The sequence below is a fragment of the Phalacrocorax carbo genome, chromosome 1 (genome assembly GCF_963921805.1).
Source record: "Phalacrocorax carbo chromosome 1, bPhaCar2.1, whole genome shotgun sequence".
Classification (NCBI taxonomy): domain Eukaryota; kingdom Metazoa; phylum Chordata; class Aves; order Suliformes; family Phalacrocoracidae; genus Phalacrocorax; species Phalacrocorax carbo.
Window position 1 is genome coordinate 4,042,724 of NC_087513.1, and position 19,984 is coordinate 4,062,707.

The 19,984-nt window shown below is 48.6% G+C and overlaps 1 protein-coding gene across 4 annotated transcripts in view; it reads left to right on the forward strand.

Moving 5' to 3' along the window:
* The first annotated feature begins 10,567 nt into the window (after positions 1-10,567).
* The window catches only part of PODXL (podocalyxin like), a 46,575-nt gene continuing 37,158 nt past the window's right edge, over positions 10,568-19,984 (forward strand). For all 4 annotated transcript variants that reach the window (XM_064442430.1, XM_064442437.1, XM_064442446.1 and 1 more), the window contains exon 1: positions 10,568-10,692. In XM_064442430.1, the coding sequence (XP_064298500.1) occupies positions 10,656-10,692 (37 nt within the window). In that variant the 5' untranslated portion in view covers positions 10,568-10,655. The remainder of the gene's footprint in view (positions 10,693-19,984) is intronic.

Below are 19,984 nucleotides of genomic sequence, written 5' to 3' on the forward strand. Positions count from 1 at the left end.
TCAAGCTGCCTCCTTGGTTAACTGTTATTTTAGCTGACTCAGGAAGGATAGCTCTGCTTTGCCGTGCCCTGCCTTGCACTTGACACACAGCTGAATCCTGCAGAATCCTCTGTGTCTCTCTGCAGTGCCTTCAGATCTTCTGCCCTTCTGTGTGCATGCACTATTGCACAGGTTGCTTTGTAAAAATATATATCCCAAGTGCAGAAATACCAACAAAGCAGCCACGTCTTTCACCTGCGGGAGCACAGGATGTCTCTCTTGTCCCCTCAATAAATACAGCATCCATTTAAGATGCCCCAAAGAATCCCCCATGGCTTCCAGCTACTGCTCCAAAGAGACACGTGTCTCCTCTAGTTACTGGGAGACATTTGCCACTGTGGGTGAATGTCCAAAAAAATGGTGACTTGAATCACACCCCACCCTTCACTTGTGCCCCAGAAGTGGTTGCATTTCAACAAAGGGCAAAGGGGGGTTGTTGGGTGTGATGTGCACCCTTCCAGGTCACTAGATCCATATTGTGATCTTCATGTAACTGCAAGGACTCTGCTGCAAGGACTCCCAGAGAGAGGAGACCAGGCCACATGCCACAGATTACTGGTCTTTTATTGCCTTATTTGTTACTTTTCTTCTTTTTCTCTCCACCCTGGCTTTTAACTCTCCTCCCTTTATTATCTTAGTACAGCTGCAGTCCATCACACTGCAGAGCAGGGGGTAAGTGGGTGCATGCATGTGGCTGGTGCAAGGCTTGGGGTGTGCCTGCAGAATTCCCCCTTTCAAGCTTCTCAACCTCAGAGGCAAAACTGACATTTTTTAGGACAAAGCAACCCCCCTCGGCACTGCAGCCTGCATCTGCAAGCTGAATCCCTCCTCTTGCAAGTAGCAGAGAGCTGAGGTACCCGCTGTAAAAAAAACAGGGTTGTATCGTCTGATGTAAAATACTGAGGTGAAGGGTTGTGAATGCTGCTAATTCTCCTTTTCAGTGCCTGGGAACAATCACAAAATGCCAGCTCCCCAGGTACCTAATTAGCATCCTTAACCCAGCCAAGAGGGTATGGCTTTATCCCGTGTGGGACAAGGATGCTCTCCAACGCTTGTTTGCACAGCATCTGGCAACAGACACCTTTGAATCCATTCAAACTTTCTTAGATCAATCCAAAACACAAGAATGAATAGTAATTTGCCTTAGCTCTAATAAGGTCCATTTCATTGCTAATGTCCCAGGCTAAAAGAAGAATTTCTTTTTACTGGTATGAGACTGCAGGCAGACTCCCTCCAGGCTGGCTCGATCTCAAGCGGGTGAAGTGTTTGCACAGGGTCTCCCGGCAACAATTTCCCAGCATCCTGGCAGTAGATCTGGAAGTGGCTTAAGCTGAATCAACAGTGACTCCACATGTGGGTTAACAACTCCTGCCTAACCTGTCCTAGACCTGAGCAGCAGAGAGCAAGTTAACCCCAACACAGACCACCAGCACCTATCTGCAGCAGGGAAACATACCATAAACCTTTCCAGAGATGCCCCCAGATCAGCCCTTTGCTGGGCATCCTGGCACCATGCAGTGGAGAGAAGATGACAGGCTCTCACATCCTCAGGGTCTTTTCCTTCCCAGCTGCTGGGCAGCTCTGAGATGCCTTTTCGTTTGCAAATGCCATGCACAAGTGTCATGCTGAGGGTATTGCTGATGTGGGCACCTGCACAGACCCGCAGGAATGGTGAGGGGCTGGCTGGATTGAGATTTCCCGTTATCCTTACCTCATTTCCCCTTATCCCCACCACACACCCTCTTGCAAATGCACTTGGCAAAGTATGTAGCTGCTCTGGTCTGTGCAGGGCAAGCATCAGAAGGAGTGATGGGGAGTGAGGTTGTGCTGCCTGTAGTTCCACTCTGCCTGTATTTGTCACTCGCAAAGGGACAGGGACACAGGGAGGCACAGGGTTAGGTTGGGTTGCGTTACAATGCAGGAGTAAGGGAAGGAGAACAGGCAAAAAAAGCACTGTTAAGTGTGTTAGTCTTCCTTTCCTGAGCTGGGCTTGGCAGCCCCTGGGAGAGGCGCTGGATACCTGGATGTTCAGCGGTGTCATGTGCCTGGGAGACAGTGCACCCAAAGAAGTTGCTTCCAGAAGACGATACATGGGGCGTCTTGGTCCAAGTAGTCTTTGAAGGACTTTGTCACGCAGGGTCTGATCTCAGCAGAAGGACTCCTGGCTACACCAGTATCAAGGTCAGTCCCTCTTTTCTCTGTTCTCACAAGCAAGCTAAATTCAGGGAACCTCTAGCTATTTATTGGGGTGGATTCTTTTGCAACCTGAGAGCCAGAGAGCTTCAGCTCTCTTCTACTGCAGAGGTAAGTATTTTGGCCAGATGTTGTGATGCAAGCAGGAATTTTCCTGCCTCCTCTGCACTTGTCTAGCAGGTAAATACAGGACTGGTATCTCCATCCTTATTAACCTTTTGGTGATGCTGTGTTCATCTAAGACAGACTTAATTTCTTCCCCTTGCTCAGAAAGATGCTGTCCCAGCCTGCAGCCACCAGCTACTGTTAAGATCCATGCAAAGGCGCGAGCCACCATGTCTTACTGATTCAGTTAACTTTGTTGTCCATTAAATATGCCAAATAAAACTGAAACATGCTGTGATTTGTTGTTATCTTTCTTAGGCTGCAGGGATTTAAGGGGGTTCTTTGTGTAACCAATGTGCTTCTGTAATTGCCATTACTGCTGATGAGAATGACGCATTTCCACTAACTGGATGAATGTCCCTTAAATTAATCTTCACTAAAACATGGGAGTAGGGGAATAAAAGGGAGGCAGTTTTTCAATTAGCTTCCAGTTTGTTTTTATTCTTGTCTTTAAATACAGGAGAGGTCCATATAAAATATAAAAATTAAAAAAAAATAAACAAACCACTATGAAGCAAGAAGAAGAGCAAATGAGTTTATTTGTAAAAAACTTTAGTTCTTGGAAATAATAACATCTATTATAGCTACTGCGTGTTCTTTCTGTAGATCTCAAAACCTTTCATAGACCCAGTCCACTACTGTCTTGCTAATCTTGTTGAGATGCAGGGTGCAATTTACAGATGGGCTTGGGAAACTGAGGCACTGGAAGAGAAAAATAAATGTTAAAAACTAAACTGACACCAGTGTTAGGAATGAGACTTAGGAATGGGATTCACCTCATCTGGCTGCAGTAAGTGACTCATCTGGCCTAGCCTGGGTTCCCACTGAGGAAGAGAATTCCACTTGCAAAAAGTGTATTTCGCCCCTTAGTCTATGGCAAGCAAATACCAGTGTAAAGATGGGAGGTGCTGGGGGATGCAGGACCAGCTCTGCCAGGTTGATGTCCCAGGGAGGAGTCTCTGGGGAGAAAGGAAGCCAACTGTGGTGATTCTTACCTCAGCAACCCGCAGTTCGCACCCTGCATAAGGAGAACTGCTCACAAGACGAGCTGGGAGCATCAACCCCACAGTCAGCGTTGGAGTAGGGGAGGAAGCATGAGATTTCAGATGGCGCTGAAGGAGGTGGAGGGGACAGCCACTATTCTGGGACACGGGGTTTCCATTTGACCCCCTCTTTACTCTCCGTTTTTCCATCCTATCTAAAAAAGCACAAAGGGAAGCAGGAGGACTCAAATGCCTCCAATCCAGGGCAGGACCAGAGAGAGGAACAAACAGGACTTGCCCAATGTTACCTGATTCAGCCCCACCATTAACCCGCCCATCCTGACTCGCAGCTCACTGGAACACTCCGCAATCCTCACTGTCGCCCATGCAAAGAGAAATCACATACAACAAACTCTCCCCCATCCCTTTCCTCTCTCCAGGCTTTGGATTATGTGCCTCATCTCTAATAATTCAATGAGCTTTGTTATGACAGGGCAATGCAGTTAATGGAGAGTGAAATTGAAGAAGAATGTGTGGAAGTTGCAGCTTTTATCTCTAAAACAAATAGTGAATTCCTCAGGGTGGCCGCAGCCCCGAACAATGATCCAGGCTGCCGGACCTTTGCAGGTTGCCCTAGTAACTCCCCAGCTGTTTCAGGGCATATCCTTGTCGAAGAGGGAAGAGAAGGTGGCAAAGCCTATGGGAAGAGATGTGGAGCTGGCATTTGGAGAGCAGCGTGAGCCCAAGTGGTAGGCAGAGAAGATATTTGGGTTGGAGGGACACACTGTACCCAACACCAAGGCCCAAAGGATCATCTCAAGAAAATCTCACTGAATCCAGGAGATTGGGATGCCAGGGAGTTCCCCTGCTCCATCTGGAAGGAAATAATGCTGGTCCGTCATCCAGCAAAAGGGAGCAATCCACCCCAAATCTATTTTAGAGGTCTCCTGTTGGTCCTTCCCAGCCCTCAGACCTCTGTAGGAGTTTGTGGGGAGGATGAACAGATGGGACTTTGGGACAGGAGTGATATAATTCTCCAATCACTCTGGGCTTGAAAAAATAGAAGCTTATTTAGCTGGAGACATGCAGAGCGACAGGTTTCCACCAGTGCCTATTTCTAGCAGCAGAAAATGTGTCTAGCTGCTCGTCTGTCCCTCCTAAAGGGCTGTTTGTTTTTCTTTCCTGCATCCCTCCCGCTTCCCTTTTAATGCAAACCATTACATGAGCTCTGTAAGAAGGACAACGCAAGACAGAAGCAATATGAAACTTCCAGATGTATCTATAAATGGTCCTTAGCCGCAGTGTGGGAGAGGTTTGCCTCTCCCTGTTGCCTTTTCCAATGCACCTGCAATACAACAGCCATTAATATCCAGCGTTGCAGCTCCTCTCTCAGAACATGCTTCTTACCATGAAGACGACATCTCCAGTAGCTGAGATGCCTCCAGGCACCTATGTCTAATTCCTCCCAACCCCACCACATCAACAGCTGAACCAGGGCTGCCATGCAGCCTGCAGGGCAGAGGAGAAAGGCAACCACCTGGATGGAGCTTAGCAAAATCATTTCTCTTCCCCCACAAAGCCATGGAGATGCGCAGGCAGGACTCGGTGCCTTCTAAGCACAGAGGGGGCCCTTCCCTGGGAGGTGGCCGGGTTTGATATCTTCGTGCAGGGCTCACTGAAGGGTTTGGAAAGGATTCAAGGAGGAGGCGCTAAGCCAATGCAGTTAGGTGATCTGGTGTGCAACGCAGGCTTCTGCTGAGATTAGGTTGGTTCTTGAGCCATCTGGAAGCAGTGCTTCTCCATGCACTGTATATGGGGCTTAGCCCCATATTCTGGAGCCTGATGAAACCTTCTGCAGCCACCTGAGGTGCCCTAGGTGGTCTGGGTCATCCTCCTGGGGCTGGTGGATGTGACACGGGCCACATGAGACAACTATGCACCCCTGGATTGGCAGGTGGAAGTTGGGCAGGACCCCTTACCAAGCAGGAAACTTATTTTTAGGTAATTGAATTGAACCCCAAGTCAAGTGAGTGTGGTTTAGAGAGCGATTCAGCTCATCTGATGTCTTTCAGGCTGATCATTTATCTCCCTCCAGGGACAGGATCCAGTCTCTTAGAGTCTGTGGGGTGTGATTTTGCACAGTGTGGTGTAATGCCAGCTGGACCAGAGTTGCTGCTCTTGGGTTTCACAGAAGCCTTATGCATCCCCATGAAGACATCTCTAGCACCTGAGATGGCTCCACCTATGTCAGCTGCACAGTGCCCTCTTCCAGTGATGAGAACAACAGCTCCAACACCCTCACCACTAACAACCACCTCAGATGGAGATACTTGCAACTGCTGTGGAGACACAAACACACAAATGAAGGTGGCCTGTTCTGGACCCAAATCCACCCACAGACAGGTATGCGTGTGCACCCGTGTGTGGTGGAGGAGGTGGTCCCATTTCCTTGAGGCTATCTGTCAAGCAGACATCAGACCATGGGTATTTTTGTCTCTTGATGAAGGGATGGTGGTTTTGTTGGGTTTTTTTTTGCTTTCCTCCTTGAAATAGCCCCTGGTGATCTTCACCCCCGGAGCCCACTTGCTGCTGTTCATGCTGTTACTCATGCCAGCGGTATCAGCCCCATGCGCTGCCGTTCATCTTCCCATCTTCACCCCAAATTTGAATTCCAAACATTATTACTTTGTGCCCCATTGCACAAGGAAGATAAGTGATGACATTCAGTAAAATCGGATTACTGGCAAGTTAAATGATCCTAAGCTGGATCTCAGCCCGAGGATTTTCATGCCGTGTAGGCTTTCCTCGGTCATTTTCTGTGAAAAGAGGTAAATATTGCAAGGATGCCTGGAGACGTCAGTCAAATGTTATGATGAATCTGAACACAGCTGAGAAGGAATTACATGGCAGAGAGAAGAAAAAGCTTTCTTTGGGAATTTATCTTGTGTGAGGCACAAGAGCATCTCCTACGTTACGTTTTCTTCTCCCCTGTCCAGTTTACTTGTAAATGGTAGAAGAAATGGGGTTTCCGGAGCCTTTGGGGAACAATGAAAGCATCTTATGGTCTCCCCGAGAAAGAAATCTTATGCCATGTGAAGTCTTCCTCCTCCTAAGACAGTCTGATCCCAGCTGAGTTACATACCTCAAAACCACTGACTCCCTGTTCTGCTCTTTCACAATCTTAAATAAATATTTAGCTGGGACACAAGGAACCAGGTATGCATGAGTCTGTGCGTTATCACATCAACATCAAGCTTAAAAAAGACACCTGACTGACCTAAGCCCATGAGATTTTAAAAAATAATAACATTAATAATAAATTTTGGAGTAAATTCTTATCGTTTGGTTCCCGTTTTTCAGGCAGGTGTGTAGACCATTCTCCCAAGGGTTTCTCCGCACCTCTAAGCACGCCTTTTCATATTGGGAGTTGAAAGTAAAAGCCTTTACATAATTTCCTGACACCACGATGCTGCTATTTAGGAAAACCTCAAGAGCTGCGACACTTGTGATAAAGCTCCCAGTTAGCGGTGCGGCATGTCTTTGGGTGTAAAAGACTGTTTACCTGTTTCTATGAAACGCTGGTGCCCTTTGGACACCCCCCCAAGCACCCGGTTTCCCAGGTTAGGTTTTCTCCTGACCTTTCCCCCCAGCTGATGGTTAGGCATTGGAGCAGGATATGCTTTAACAAACATCCAGCTTTTGAAGCAGTCGTGCTAAATATCCCTTTCTTTTTTCTTTCAGCTGCTCATGATTCATAGTCTTGATCTGACACCCTCTTAGTAATTATCCCCTTTGCAGCTGAGACAAAAGGCAGATCCTGAGCCGACACAAGCGGGAAGGCGTCTGTACCCTGCAAAGCAGCAGAAATAGTGCGAAGCCATTCTGCTGCCCCCTGGACGAAGCTGTTTTCCCAAGAAGCAAGGCTGTGTCATTATTTTAGCCACCATGGGAATTGCCAGCAGCCAAGGCTTGCAGCAAGACAGGACCTGCATGACCATGCAGCAGGGAACAGTAGGAAAGGAGGTTGGTGACCCTCTGGAGATCGCCCTGCTGAGTGAGAAGCAATATGCAGCACAGATGGCAGAGCCGGTATAATTTGAGTAGCCAATGTGAACCACAAAACCTCCAAAGGAAGCTTTCTGCACAGCATCCACCCTCCTCCTGCAGTGGCCATGCTCTCCTCCTTGCCTCTTAAGGCAAAAGGAGGTCCAACAGGCATGTTGAGAGCAGACCCCTGCCGAGAACTGACGAAACTCCCTGCAGAAGTGGCAGGGTGCCTGTTCTGATAATTTAAGAGGAAACCTACAGCCCAGATCAGCAATCTGAGAAGACTTAGGCACCAAATTCTCAGGGGGTGATGTTGCCTCCTTCCTGAGCAAGGCCAAAGGACCAGTGCAGCCCGGATTTGCTGCGACCAGCCAGATTAATTTCTTCTCCTCAACTCTCCATACAATCACTGCAGCATAAACCCAATGGCCACTGAAACCAGCCTGATTTTAAGTGGATTTCAGGCCATTTTGTTTTCCCGAGGTCTATTTTAGTTGCTGCCAAGGGAGCTCTGCTCTTTCCTGCTCTTGCCACAGCCCTCACCTACCGTGGAGACCTAACAAACCTCGGGGGAGCCCCAGTGTCCCAGGAACTGTTACCCCAGCACAACATGCCGCAAGGTATTTTTGCGGTTACGGGTGCTGGTGCAGTAAACAGAGAGTTCGAGGAGCTCAGCATCACTTTCCTCCTCTCCATCCCATGGACACTGTTATACTGATGCGGCTCAGGTTTTTCCCTGGGCTGTCCTGACTTGACACTTAACACTGAAATATGCTGATTGGGAGGGGGTGTGTGTGTAAGGGGGAATTGTGATCCGTCATTAAAAATACTCTGCAGGGAGAGGAGGAACTGCCTGTCTAATACTGGCAAGATTAATAACGTGTATCGACACATTCATTCGTTTATTGCAAGTCAAGTTTCATGGTTTTTAGGTAGTGTGTAATGCAGAGTTGTAGCAACAAGATGTGAGGCTGGGCTGAGGGACGCAGAAAGTCTCGCTGTGCTGACTCAGAAGCTAAAATCAGGACAAGAAGGCTTTTCTGGGGACAACATGCAAAGCAGGTAGAGAGGGCTGAACGAGCTAACCCAAGCCTCTCCTCAAGTTTTGTCAAGGTGACCTTGCAACAAGAAGAAAGTCCTCCTTTAACTGAAGGCATCAAGAGAACCAAATTTGAAGAATCTTTTTTAGAGTGAAGGTTATTTTTACCACCTCCGGGTCCAGGCTGGGCAGGTTCATGGTTTAGCTGGATCTGCCATCGCAAGGAGGACGATTCAGTGCAAAGCTCTGAGCTTATTTTTAGTCTCCTCCTAGCTGCAGTGAGCGCTCCTTGCCTGAACACTAGATAAAAAACTTTCAGCGCCTTTCCTTCTCGCCATAAAAAAATGCAAAGATTGATAATAATTTTGTCCTTAGTGCTTTGGGCATGTTGCTTCCTTCGAGACACTCTCAAACCGGCCCAACCTTTCTTAGAAAACACCTTATGCAAATGTACATTAACTTATTTAAATAATATTTGAAAGCCCAGTTTAGTTTCAGAGGGGGTCCTGGGCTAACGTGAGGGACCGAAGCTTGGATGTGAGCAACGTGCCCAACCTCTAGATATCGGAGTGACCGTAGCTGCCGCAGTGGTGGGGTGCTGCCCCCCGCCAGGGCAATGCCCCCCCAGCAAGGGCCCACATTGTGCATCCCCTGGGTCTTCACCATCTCCTGCTCCTCGGACTTCCCGTGTCGTTAGTGGGGAAGAGGAGGGATCTGGGGAACTTTGTATCATCGGAGCATTAACAGACGAGGGGGTGCACCTGCAGAGAGCAATCCCAGTTGAACCCCCCTCCAGATAAGAACGCCAAATCAACCCAAGCCATGGTGAGAATCCCAAATCAAATCCTGTCTAGATGAAAATCCCCAAGTAACCCCCGCCCAGATGAGAATCCAAAATTAAACCCCAAGTCCCCATCCAGATGAAAATCCCACATCCTTACTCACGTGGGTGGGAATCCGAAATCAGTCTACAAACCCCCATCCAGATGAAAATTCCCAATCCTCCCCAAGTAGCTATCCTGATTAACACCCCAAATCCCCCCACACGTAGATGGGAACCCCAACTGCCCCCACGCCTTCATCCCAGTGAAAACCCCAAACCTACCGCCAACTCCAGTGAAACTCCCAAATCCCCCCATGCAGACTGAAATCCCAAATGACCCCTACTCTCCCCATTCCAATGATAACCCCAAATCCCCCCATGCAGGTCGGATTCTGAGACACACCCCCAACCCTCCATCCCAACAAAAGCCCCAAATCACCCCAAAGCCCCATCCCAACAAAACCCCCAAATCCTCCCCAACCTCTCAATTCCAAGGAAACCTCCCAAATCCCCCCCTGCAGGTTAGAACCCCAAATCACCCCCAAATATCCCAGCCCAATGAAAACCCCAAATCCCCCCATGCAGGTGGGAGTCTGAGACCCCCTCCTCAAATCCCCATCCCCCAAAAAGCCCCAAATCTCCCCCAAGCCCCCATCCCAATGAACACCCAAATCCCTCCATGCAGGTGAGCACCCCAAACCCCCACCCTAACAAAACCCCCAAATCCTCCCCAACCTCCCAATTCCATTGAAACTCCCTAAACGCCCCCATGGAAGTGGGAACCCCAAATCAACCCCAAACCTTCCATCTCAACAAAAGTTCCAAATCCCCTCCAAGCCCCCATCCTGATGAACACCCCAAATCCCCCCATGCAGGTGAGAACCCCAAATCCCCCCTCAAACCCCCATCCCAACGAAAACCCCCAAATCCTCCCCAACCTCCCAATTCCAATGAATCCCCCCCAAACGCCCCTGTGTAGATGGGAACCCCGAATCCCTCCCAAACCTCCCACCCCGACGAAAACCCCAAATGTCCCCCAGGCAGATGGGAACCCCAAATCCCCCCACAAGCCCCCATCCCGACGAAATCCCCAAGCCCCACCGCAGGTGGACACGTTCCCCCCCCGTACCCCCCACCCCCGCGGGTCTCTCCCCTCCGGCCCGGGGGGGCGGGGGCGGGCCGGGTTCCGCCGTGCCCCTCCCCCGGCGGCGGGAGGAGGAGGAGGAGGAGGAGGAGGAGGAGGAGGAGGAGGCGGAGGAGGCGGAGGGGGGACGGGACCCGGGGCCGGGGGAGGGCAGCGGCCGCCCGCCCGCCCCGCCGGGGAGAGAGCGCCGGGACGCGGCGGGGACGGCCGCGCCGAGGCACCATGCGGGCTCCGCTGCTGCTGCCGCTGCTGCTGCTCGGTGAGTGCCACCTCCCCGGGCCCCCCACGCCTCTCCCCCCTCGGCTGCCCCGCTTTTTGCCCTCGCCTTTCCTCCCCCCCGACCCCCCCAAGCATCCCTCGCTTTTCCCCTCCCTCCCCCCCCCTCCTTTTTCCCCTTTACCGCGGGCTAGTTTAAAGCAAATTGGGCAGAAAGGGGGAAAATAAACCAAGGGGTGCTGAATGCCCACCCGCTTCCTGAATCCAGGCTCATTAACCCTCTCATTTAGAAACTAAGCCCATCAAACCACCCGCGGCAGCGTAACTTGAGGCGTGAGAGCCGCAGTGCTTGTTTCTTTATGCAACGGTATGAGCTAAACGCGCAGCTCCTTCGCTGCCTCATCCAGCTTCACAAAGCCCCCGCTCAGGGGGTTTTGGGCTCTTGCGAGACAGATGTGCAAAGCACTGAGCCTCACAGCCCGCTTTTTGGGTCCCATCGAGGAAGGGGGGGAACCTTTGGTTGGGTTTGGTACGGCCGCTCTTGCGGTGGTCCAGCTGCTGAGCGTGTTGAGGGGGAGCCTGAGCTCAGCCCTGGCCCGTGGAGGTGGCGTGGGAAAAGATGGGGAAAAAGCTGGTGGGAAACAGCAATTCCGTGAGGAAGTTGATGATGGAGTTGGAAAAAGGATGAACTTCTGGAGACCTTTCGCTGTGGGGCAGCTGTGGAGCCGTGTGGGGTGGGAGCTGCATCCCACTGGGGAGGTTTGGGAGTGGGTGTTTGGTGTCTTGGGTCCTGCGATAGTGCTGGGGTTAAGGGTGCTGTGGCAGCGGCTGCGGGTGATGCAGGGGGAGGTCTGGTTCTTTGGCAGGGTGTTTCCTCGGAGATGGCCATAAACCGCACCGAAAAGTAGCGGGGGAAGGAAATGCAGTGATTATGTTAAAAGTTAATAAAGGCAGGGAGGAGCGGGGTATTTCTTCCCTGTATTAAGAGAAGATGAGGAAGGGGAAAAATAACCTGAACTGAACTGAAATAAAATTGAAAGTAATAAAATTGAAAGTAATAAAATAATAAATAAAATAAAAATAAGAAAAATAATAAAATAAAAAAAATAATAATATAAAAAATAATAAAATAAAAATTTAAAATTTAATAAGGCAAATTCTTGCTGTGGGCCACCATTCTATGATTCTCTGATTCTCCGTCTCCCAGCGGAGCCTCTGCCGAGCTGAATGTGCTTTTATTCAAGGTAACAAAAGCCGGGGGATGCTCCAGAGGTAAAAGCGCAAGTGGAGGCAGGGCCCTGGAGGTTTAACTATGGGGTGAATTCACAGAGGTCCGGCTGAAATCTCTGCCTGCCCAGTTTTTTTCCTGCTCCTGTTGGGACTCGCGGGGCTGGGGCTTGGTGGGCAAGCAGGCGTGAAGCCCCCACCTCCATCTGACACCCACATGGGCTTCAAAATAGCCCATTAAAAGTCAAGAAGCCCCAGCCTTATTAATATTGGCATAAAGCAGGAGCTGTTAATGTAATTTTTCTTATGCCGGCCAGAAGTTGGCTGAGTTTAGCTGACTTTGCCTTCTCAGAAGGTTTTGTTCTGTTTTTCAAAACAGAATGATAAATATGCTGGGCTGGATACAAAACTGCTTTTAGCAGTAGGATGGTGGAGGGACTTGTTTCTTTAGCGCTCTCAAGTGATCCTATTTGATTTTTCTCAGAAATCGTTTGATTAAATCCTTCAAAACAGTGTTTTCTGCCATTTGTTGGCTCTTAAGTTTTTAAATAAGCTCCTCAGAGGCGCTTTTTATGTTGCTCCCTGAGTATTTGCACCAGGATTTTCTTCCTTGGGGGCCAAACTAGGCACCCCTACTTGCTGGGTGTTTGGGCTTGGAGTCCCAGCAGCGCTTACCTCTAAGGCTGGTATTGGCTGAAAGCATCTGAGTTATGCAAAGCCTAAAATTTGTCTTTCCCTCCCCCCTAAAAATGGGAACAAGTTGGGTTTGTAAGTGAAACTGTAAGATTTTTGGTACCTTAAAAAATAGTAATTGGGATGGAGCCAATGTGATTTGCGCTCTTTAAATTGGACGTGAAATGGGTGGGCGAGCAGGGAGTTGGGATTTTGGAGCGTATTTTTGGGTGTCATAAGGAAGAAGGTGACAACATCGTGCATGGGGCAGAGCAGATTCGAGTCCCAGGTCACTGCAGTTTTTAAAAACAGCTATTTTGGGTACAGCTATTTTTGCTAGAAATATTGGCCTCCAGGTTCGTACCAACCCGACCCGCTGATTCTGCAGAGATCCCCCCTAATTTCCCCTGCTGTAAATCAGAATAAAATCAGTCTCAGACAAGGCACAGCCAGCCTGTACAGGAGATGCAGCGAATGTGACATCAGGCAAATTACATCTTTAAATTCAGCCAGCCTGCAAGGGGCTCAGAGTTACCCGTTACAGCCTGTTGACAGGACATTTTATTTATTCCTTCCCCATATTAGATCTTCTATCCCACAGGGGGTATGATAGCAAAATTGCATCAGGAAGAGAAAAATTATACTTTTTATCTTCAGAGGATTAAAAAGAGCCACAGCTCAAACCTGCCCTGGGGGCAAAAGAAGCAGGAAGGGGTTTTACCGGAGATCGGCCCTTTGCCCGGCTCAAAGCAAACCAAAGATTGATGGGGTTTAAATCCTTGTTGCCAAAACAGCCTTTTTTCATTCCCAAACCTGACCTGGCTCCCTGGTACTGGGAGTTTGTGTTTGTCCAAGACAGGTTGTCAAAAATGTGCATTTTTTAAAATCTGTTTTATCCATTGAATACTAATCTTGACACGGGCGGGAGCAGGCAATTGGGGCCATGCCTACAGGAGGAGAAAAAATTGTTAACCAGAGAATTTTTAAATCAGCACTGAGGCAGAGAGTGTCTTCTTATATATTTGCTGTCGGAGGAGCTTCGATAAGGGTTTTGCAACCTTTTTGCAAGCCGTTTTAGCAGTGCAGTGCCTTTGATTCCCCAGAGGCAAAGCAGATACAGTAATGATACTCCATGGGTCTGTTTAGGAGGCTTAATTAAGGAATTGTTTGTAAAGCACTTGAAGATCCTTGGATGAAAGGAGCTGGAACCATGCAATGTACTGATTTAATTCCAGAAAGTTGCTTTAAAAGCTCATGATGTGGAGGCTGGTGATCATTTATTGTGGTGGTGACGGGAGACCAGCTGGAAATATCAGCTCTCGGCATTCTCAGGGAGGCTGGGGTTGCACTTTGGTTATTATTTGCCCTATAAATCATGCATTTTCTCTCCCTGTGTGCACCCTTGAAAAGACCTAAGCCTGCCCACACGAGCTCTGGGGTGTTTTGGGGCTCAGGTTGTGGGGTCTGACGGAGGTTAGTTATAGGCAGCGAGGATCCCTCAGGCTGTGCAATAGCCCCCTCTTCTTATAACACCTGTTATGCTGGGTGTTATATGGCTATACAAGAGCAGAGAGGAGCTGTTGGGCTTTAGGTGCAGGACCACATCCATCCCACCTGCTCCTGAATTTTGTCCCCTTCTCCACAGTGCTGGACTGGGTGACCCCTTTGCCCTGTCCCCAAGGACCCACCGCAGCACCCAGAGCCCCCGATGCTCTGTGGGGCCAGGGAGGACAGGGTGAGTGAGGCTTCATCATTACAGGGCGATGCTCTGGGGAGGTGAGGTCCTGCCAAAACATCCAGCTGAGGTGCTCTGTGCTACAGGATCTCAAGCCCCAAGCCCAGGCGCTTTCAGTAGCTACATCTTCATGTGGCCCAAGCAGTAGCAGGACCAAGCACGTAGGAAACCAACCACTCGTGGGTGAGCAGAAATTCCTCCCTCCCAGCTTCTGAGCCGATGGGGAGTGACACATAGGCAGAAATGTGCAGGTTGTGAGCCTGAGTACCTGCCTCACCTTCAGCCTTGCTCCCAGCCCGACAGCACGCTTGTGTTACAGACGGCCACGCTCAGATCTGCCGAGAGCTGACCATCACGAGAGGGTTTGAACTTTGCAGGAATTGGGTGGCCTGGTTTGGTCTATTCCCCGTGTGCAGGCATGTGAAATCTCACAAACCTTCCAAAGCGTTTTCACATGCTTCTGCCAACTTCCTTATCGAAAGCCTGTTTATGAGCACAGCTTCTTCCATAACTGGCCAATCTCCATCTAAGGATGTTGTTTCTGAATCCTTGCGAAGCCTGCCCTTTCCTTCACAGACAGCTCCTGACCAAACCTTGCTTTTTTTTATATCTGAACGGTACATACAGTCATCTGGAGTTTGCCGTTGTCCACCTACCTGAGTTCCATTCACCGCAACCCCCAGGGCTTCGATGAACAGTCCATGTCGCAGAGAGCAGTGCCTTTGGTCTTGGCATTGCCAAGCAAATCCACCGAGTCCTTCTCTTGCAGCTTGAGAGACAACCAGGCTCAAGCCCGATTCTGCAGGAAGGTCTTGCAGGTCCTACTGCATGGTGGGGCTTGGGGTTGCACCACCCATCTCCCTCAAAACCCTTTCCGTGTGCCATTGGGGCTTAACAAAAAAAATTCCCTGTCTTTTTCCCCAAACTGCCTGGCGTGATGGTGCCGCGCACCCCGGGGTGAGGCGCTTTCTCCTGTTGCTTCTTTGCTCTGTGGGAGGGACGGGGACAGTTCGTCTGAGCTTCGTCAGGTTTTAACGGCTCTAATTGCATATTTGTCTGTTGTAGCGCTGGGCTGAAGCCTCGCGGCGTTTTGCCCTGGAGGTCCTTGAGGAATATCTAGATCCACTTAAAACTGGGTGGAGGCAGGAGGGATGTGCCCTGCCTGTGCCACAACTCCGTTTCGAGGTGCCTAAGCATGGGGACTAGCCTATATCCAAAGACATGTAATTTTTGAGCTAAACAGCCCTGTCCGAGAAGGTAGACAGAGCTGGGGAGAAAAATATTATCTTCCCTGTTATTGTATAAAAATCATGTATGATTGCTATGAACTGGGGAGCTGAAATGCTCTTTAAAGGACTGGCTGTGCCGCAGTTTCTCTCTCTATTTTACATGTGTCTGCTTAGACTATGTGCTGTTTGGTGGAGAGGCCATGCGGTGAGTGTTCAGCGATGGGGAGATGGTCTCGGGGTCTCTGGAGCTGCTGCAGTACCAATAGCACCAGCGAAGGCCTGGTGAGCAGGGGGCTGCAATGCAACAACAGCTTTCTATGGCCAGGAGCAACCTCACGATGCTGCAAGGGGAGAAGTCACAAGTCACATTTAGAGATCTCTTATCCTGACATCTAGTAAATTTGGAGCTCCACCTTGTGCTGTGATTCCGGAGGAGTTGCTGACTTTGCACTGCTCTTTTCTACCCCTTTACAACATGACCACCTGGGGCCATGCTGACGCAGTGGTATTTTTCTTTTAGCTAAACTTCCAGGTGACGGGTATCAGTGTCCTCACCTCCTTCCACAGCCACAGGAGAGGGGCAGGTTCCTTCGAGGACAACTTAGCCTCCTTCAGGTTAGCTGCTCGCTTTGAATTGCAAGTAGTGCTAGAAATAGAGAGTGCCTGGGGGAGCCTTGGAAAATGCCAATAGTAAGGTTACTGCCTTCTGGGAGTGCAAAGCTCTGTGGTGGGTTATTTGGGGTGATGTTCTTGGGGGTTGCGTGCATTTAATCACTTGACTTGAGTCATAGTGTGTCTCAGAGTCAGCCTTCAGTACCAAATATTGCTGAAACACCAGGCTACCCCATCAACCCCAAAGAGAAATAAACCCTCTGTCCTTCAAGAGATGAGGTTGCTTCATACCCCAAAGGCACTAATATCCTCCGTTGAGCATTTGCTTATTGGGTCCCAAGTCTTCTAGCTAGAATTTTTTCTCATCATTAAATGTGGCTGCCTTGCAAATCTGTGCAAATCTTTGCAGCGCACACCTCTTTGCATGTTGCAGCCACCTTTTCTGTCCCATAAATAACGTACGTCTCATGGCTTGCTTGGCCACGGGCCAGGAGCGCTCGGCCAACGCTGGTGACAGTTTGGTGACAAAATACTGCGAGGAGACAGGGAAAATGCAAACATCTTATTAAAATTAACTCAGTGTAATGCCTCAACACCCAGCATAGAGCAGAAGGGGTAGCGGAGGGGAACGAGCCTTTGTTTTGGGAGCTGCTGAAGCACCTGCTTTTAGATGTGCATTGCAATAAACCAGCTGCGGGAAGGCAACGTGCCAGGTTGAAATTTAGCTTTCAGCGTGGCTCGATTTGTGTGTAATGCCCAAGGTCCCGCGTCTCAGTGTAGTGCTGGGGCTGGGTGGGAGCAGAAAGGGAACGGACCCCGGTTTGGGCAAGGCGGGATGAGGTGCCTCGCAGAGGAAGGGAGAATTGGGAGTCCTGGTGTTGCCAGCTCTCCTGCAGTTGTGGGCAAGTTGTTTTTTCCTCCCACTGAAGGACCCAAGGTAATACTGTGTAGGTTCAGGTACTCAACCAAGGTGTTCAAGGTTGGAGCTGAGTTGTCCTTGAATCCAGCTGCTGTTAGGGGAGAGAGAGGGGGGAACCTTCTGAATGTAGTTCAGGTGTGTCTTGGAATGACCTGGCCCCTAGAGATGCTCCCCTTCAGGGCCTGATGTTACACAAAAAATGTCCAGGATCTGCCCCTGGAAACCCTTATGTTGTGTAACAGTATCTGTATTTGCTTAAAAACATCAAAAAAAAGTGGGTTTCAGGATTTGGAAGAACTTCTTGGTGTGGGTCAGGAGTACAACCTAAAGGCTGCAAAATGGGAAGGTGGATGAGAAGAACACGGTCTCTGGGTTTAAAAAACCAAGTCTGTGTTTGAAGCCAGGTGCAGGACAGATGCCTTAGAAATGGGCAGACAGGATCTGCGTTAAAACCTCCTCCAAAATGGAAAAGGTAATTTTTTATTTCTGAGTTAGTCCCATTTTAGATGTTGCTTTGAAGTCTGGCTCATATTCTTAGCATCCTTAATAAAAATCGGATTAATCCAGTGGCTTTCCCTCCGTCTCACAAGCTCTGTGTGCAGGGGGCTTTGGTCCTACGCCACATGGCTCGTGACACTGGTGAAAGGGAGGAGGAAGGTCATTTTGCAATGGAATAAGAAGGCCTTAGTTATTAATGGCAAAGGCTGAAATTTTCTGTCTCACCCTTAATTGATTTTAGTAGCTTTAACTGGAGGAGGAGGTAGAAATTGGCTTAGAGTTCTTAAGCTGTACGACTTAAAATAGATAAAATATATCGTAGAGAAATGAGGAGACAACCTTGTCAGAAATTTATTCTAAGTGGCTTCTGCTAGATACAGGCAGGGAGAAAATGCCAGATTTCTAACTTTGACAAAGGGGACTTGAAAGAGTTGGCAGAAGGGTTTGGAGAAACTGTGTTTGAGAAAGTCCTTCTTTGAAACCTAATAGCAAAGACCACTTTTATTTTTCTCCTCCCCGGAGTCTACAGGCAGGAGGGTGAGATAAGGCATTCCACCACGTACTCAGATGGGGAAAAAAATGGAAAAGTTTAAGGGATACTGCTGCAGCCTACGGAAAACGGATAGCTCTCAGGGTGACTGTTACATGCTGCTTATCAAGATACTGTGTGCCTCGACTGTGAGAAAAAGCAGAGTTGTTACAGCAATGCACTGTGCTTCCCAGCACGGGTCCGGTTAGCAGTGGTTATATTGGAATAACACCAAGTAACGAAGGTCCTGGATATATATATATAGTGTGTGTATATATATGTATACTAAATAAGCAATTAAAGTTGTCCTTGTTGGATATTTCCTATTTATTAAGCAACAGAAGGAATGTTTAAAGTAAGGGGAGCAAGTTTTCTACCAGGTACTGGGCCAGCTAATAAGAAGCATCCTCAAACCAGGTTGCGATTGCACGATTCCAAAACCACCATCCCATTCGTGCATGTTTTTTCTTTTAGCCACCTTCTCGGTCTCTCACTGCCGGTGACCTGATGTGGTTTCAGAGCCCAAACAAATAAAAATAACAAATAAACAAATAAAAATGTGTTCCCATGGGTTTTACTTGGCAATGTGGAGAAAGTAGCAACACAGAGTAAATGCATGAGGCGATCCCCTCTTGGTTTATTTTCCTTTATTTTCATGTTTTTCTTCTAATATTGGTTTAGTTTTCAGACGGATCAGTCCCCTGATCTGGTTTGACACAATGCTATGAAGCGCACTGTGCTCTCCACTGCCTCTTTTGAAAGGCACATGAATTTATGGCGAATCGAAGCGATGCCATAAGCGCACCCAAATCACCTGTGGCAATGAAAAGCCGGGCGGCAGCGACGTGTGCGCTGCAAACGGGACGCACCAGCCATTGCTGCGGGGCTCCCAGCAAAGCCTGATACAGCCGAGAGACAACCGGGGCAAAACGTAAGCAAAATGGGACACGGCGTCGCACCGGCTGCGAAGCCGGCAAGTGAAAATCGCACCCTTCACCCCATTTTTCAGGATGCAGGAGTTAATCTCAGCCCACCATCACCTCCACGCTCGCCCGAGCCTCGGGGTGATTCCCATGCCAGAAAAGCGATGAGATGCTGACCTCTTTGGCACAAGTGATAAATTTTCCTGTCCTGAACAGTCATGTGGAATATTGTGGAAAAGTAAGTTTTGAGCTTATTACAACACCCTAGTACAGAAAATTATTTTGTTTCCTTAAGTTTTTCCCAGACAGCTAAAAAAAGCCCTCCAGACTCTCAGTCTATGCAATTTTGTAGGCTTCTAAGATAGTTCCTACCCATGAATGGTAGCAATATTTCCCCCATTAACTGCATTCAACAGGAGAACATCCTTTTTTTTCTCATTAAAGCCTCACAAAGGGTTCAAAACCTCATTTTATGGCAGGGTGCTTTGATTTGAATTGATGTGGCTTAAATTATGAATTTTAATTGCGGTTTAAAATAAGGAAGAAGAAAGTTTTAATTTGAATGATTTGATTTTAATCATGTTTTTCATTTACAATTTATAGCTCTATCCCTTAAACAGGGCTGATTCTCCTCGGCTGCTCATTGTAAGACTTGGAGATTTACAGCCCACTCTTGCCTTTCAGCTCTGTTTTCTAACCAGGTGGACACACTATGGACACATTTGTGTAAGCAGTTACATAGCCTGCCAACGCTCTATTCTGATTTATAACTTATGCAACTTTTAAGTCTTCCTAGGTAATGATGAATAATACTAATTTTGGGCTTATTGGTAGCAATCACTTGTGAAGGAAATTTCTGTTAAACCGAGAGATGCAAAACAGCATCTAAAATTCCTTTAAGATACATCGATTAACCAAGGGCCTGGATACCCAGCACATAAACTTTTCAACATACTTTTGAGTTTAATGCTAAGCAATTCACTGAGCAAAT